Source organism: Buceros rhinoceros, unplaced genomic scaffold (assembly GCF_000710305.1).
Source record: "Buceros rhinoceros silvestris isolate BGI_N320 unplaced genomic scaffold, ASM71030v1 scaffold23745, whole genome shotgun sequence".
NCBI classification, from domain to species: Eukaryota; Metazoa; Chordata; class Aves; order Bucerotiformes; family Bucerotidae; genus Buceros; species Buceros rhinoceros.
Genome location: NW_010412613.1, coordinates 18,439 through 20,656, shown reverse-complemented (window position 1 = coordinate 20,656; position 2,218 = coordinate 18,439). Strand labels below are relative to the sequence as shown.

The window sequence follows — 2,218 nt, the reverse complement described above, 5'->3', positions numbered from 1 at the left end:
TTTGTTAACTCTTTCCCTGGTACGGAGAAGCAAAGTCTGCATTTAGAAGGTTCACTTAATGCTGTCACTTATATTTTGGGTTAATCTGCAGATCTCAGCCTTCCAGAGTGGCATCTCCAAGGGTGGTTTGGTGGAGCTGGATCAGACTTCTGCGCCCACTGGTGAGTGGGCTTCTAGTGGCAGCTCCAGCTCTAAGGACAAACAATGGGGACATGGGCAGTGGTGCTCCCCTCTGCTTGACCATCCCAAGGCCACTTCCACACTCATTGGAAATGTGGAACTCCTGAGAGAGGACTAGTGAGGACCACATGGCAGAGCGTAGGACTGGGCCTGACCAGCCTTTGGTCTCCATTACTGAAGGACTTAGAATGGGGGAAATCCCAGTTTAACCCCAACATCCTAATACTCACTGGAGTTTCCCCCACCTTCTGCACTGGGGCAGGAAACCAGCAGAGCACCTCTTTGCCATGGGCAAACCCCCGTGTTTGTGAGGCAGAGGGCAAGGAAGGTTACCTTCCAGGACTGATCAATCTTCCAACAGTCAGAGGGGAGAGCAGGAGGTAAGAGGCAGGGAGAAGGCAGGACTTTGCCCCGAGGCTTGGTTTCCAAAAGCAGCCAAGTTAACCCATTCTCCACAACCAAACATTCTGCCACCATCAGCAATTTTGCTGTCACAGAGCTTTCTAACTCATGGCTTTCTACACAAGTTGCAGAACGATTGCTGGGAAACAACTCAGAACTATCTCAAGATTTCCCTCAGCGTGTCTAAGAGGAGGAAAGATCTGAGGCCTTGGATACCTCTTGCTGAGCTTCACTTGCACTCAGAAATTGCAAGCCAGCTCCTCACTTTTCTGTAATCAGACTGGCCCGTTACTGCCCTGATAATTTCTGCATCAGCCCCACAAACACCAACACCACCCCCCACAAAGTTCCCTGACTGATAAAATACCCAAAAAATCCCCCTACAAATGACAGGCAGTGATGCACAAGCTGATGGATAAACTTTCTCTCACCAGTGCACGCAAAGCTCTCTGTGTCCCAAACCCTGTCATTTCTGCCACTGACTGGCTCCCAGTTTCATGATGGGAAGTGTCTGTAAGACACAGCAGTAACTATGTGCAGAGCCTCCCGAGAGCGATGAAAAACAGATCCTGGCTCTCTGAAGCCACAGAAATCAGCTTACCTTCTTCAGCTTGCCACTCTTAGTGCCCACGAACACCACGCTGTAGCCGTTGTAGACATAGGAAGCAACAGAAGTCATCCGGTCCCGGCTGGAGGTGAATAGTGTCACCCCATCCACTGGTACCGAGCCTCCCAGGGGCTGGTTGATGTCGAGCCCACAGAAATTGTCATCGATGGGGACTGGCTGGAAAGACAAAGTTTGGGGCAGCTGTGAGTGAAACGCAGGGCACAAACAGCTCAGCTCCAGAGCAGAGTCAAACCTTCCCCACGTGAACACGGGGCTGGTGGAAAGTGCCAGCCTGGCTGCCCTGGAAAGGCAGGTGGCACACAGGGAACAGGCTCTGGGAACATAAAACACCCAAATGCTGAGAGGGAAGACGCACCCTTGCTCCTTCCACCGTCCAGCTGTGTGCTCTCCTACATCCCACCTTGCTGTGCCTCAGTTTCCTTTCTCCAACACAGGGAATGTGGACTCTGGCTTCTCTCTAGACCACCTCTTGCCACAAGCAAGGGGAAACAAAAATTGCCCTCCTGAGAGCTAAGTACTATTAAGCCCTACCAGCTGAGATTGCTGGAGTGAATTCCTCCATGGCACAGCGGTGAGGTGGTGACACGGGGGGCTGCCTCTCCCCCTGCACAAGCCAGCACTCGAGCTTCTCTTCGCCTTCCTTCTTTCATTTCATTTAACCCAAGTTTACGTCTTCCCAGCAGCCAAACTTAATACGCTTGGCAAAATAAGGCCCCAGGGATTCCCAAGTCAACCCAGGAACAATCTGCATATGAATTGAGATTAAAGAAAACAGCTGAATAAAACCACAAAAGACACAACTGTCCTTTGTGTTTATCTTGTTATTTTGTTGATGCCACCCTCCGCCTTCCAGAGACCCAGGCTGGGAACAGCAAACACAGCAAGCTGCACACCTCTATTCATCTGCCTTAACGCCACCCCTTCCTTCCACTGCCATCACTGACTGTCTGATAAGAACATGGATTAGAGGGGAAGAGGACTACGATATCTATTCTATGTTCAGGGCAA

At 50.9% G+C, this 2,218-nt stretch overlaps 1 protein-coding gene across 1 annotated transcript in view; it reads right to left on the bottom strand.

Moving 5' to 3' along the window:
- Nucleotides 1–1,183: 1,183 nt before the first annotated feature.
- The window catches only part of LOC104493739 (plexin-A2-like), a gene marked incomplete at its 3' end in the record, with an annotated part of 2,420 nt that continues 1,385 nt past the window's right edge, over nucleotides 1,184–2,218 (bottom strand). The window contains exon 2 of the mRNA XM_010136470.1: nucleotides 1,184–1,366. Coding sequence (XP_010134772.1) covers nucleotides 1,184–1,366 — 183 coding nt within the window. The remainder of the gene's footprint in view (nucleotides 1,367–2,218) is intronic.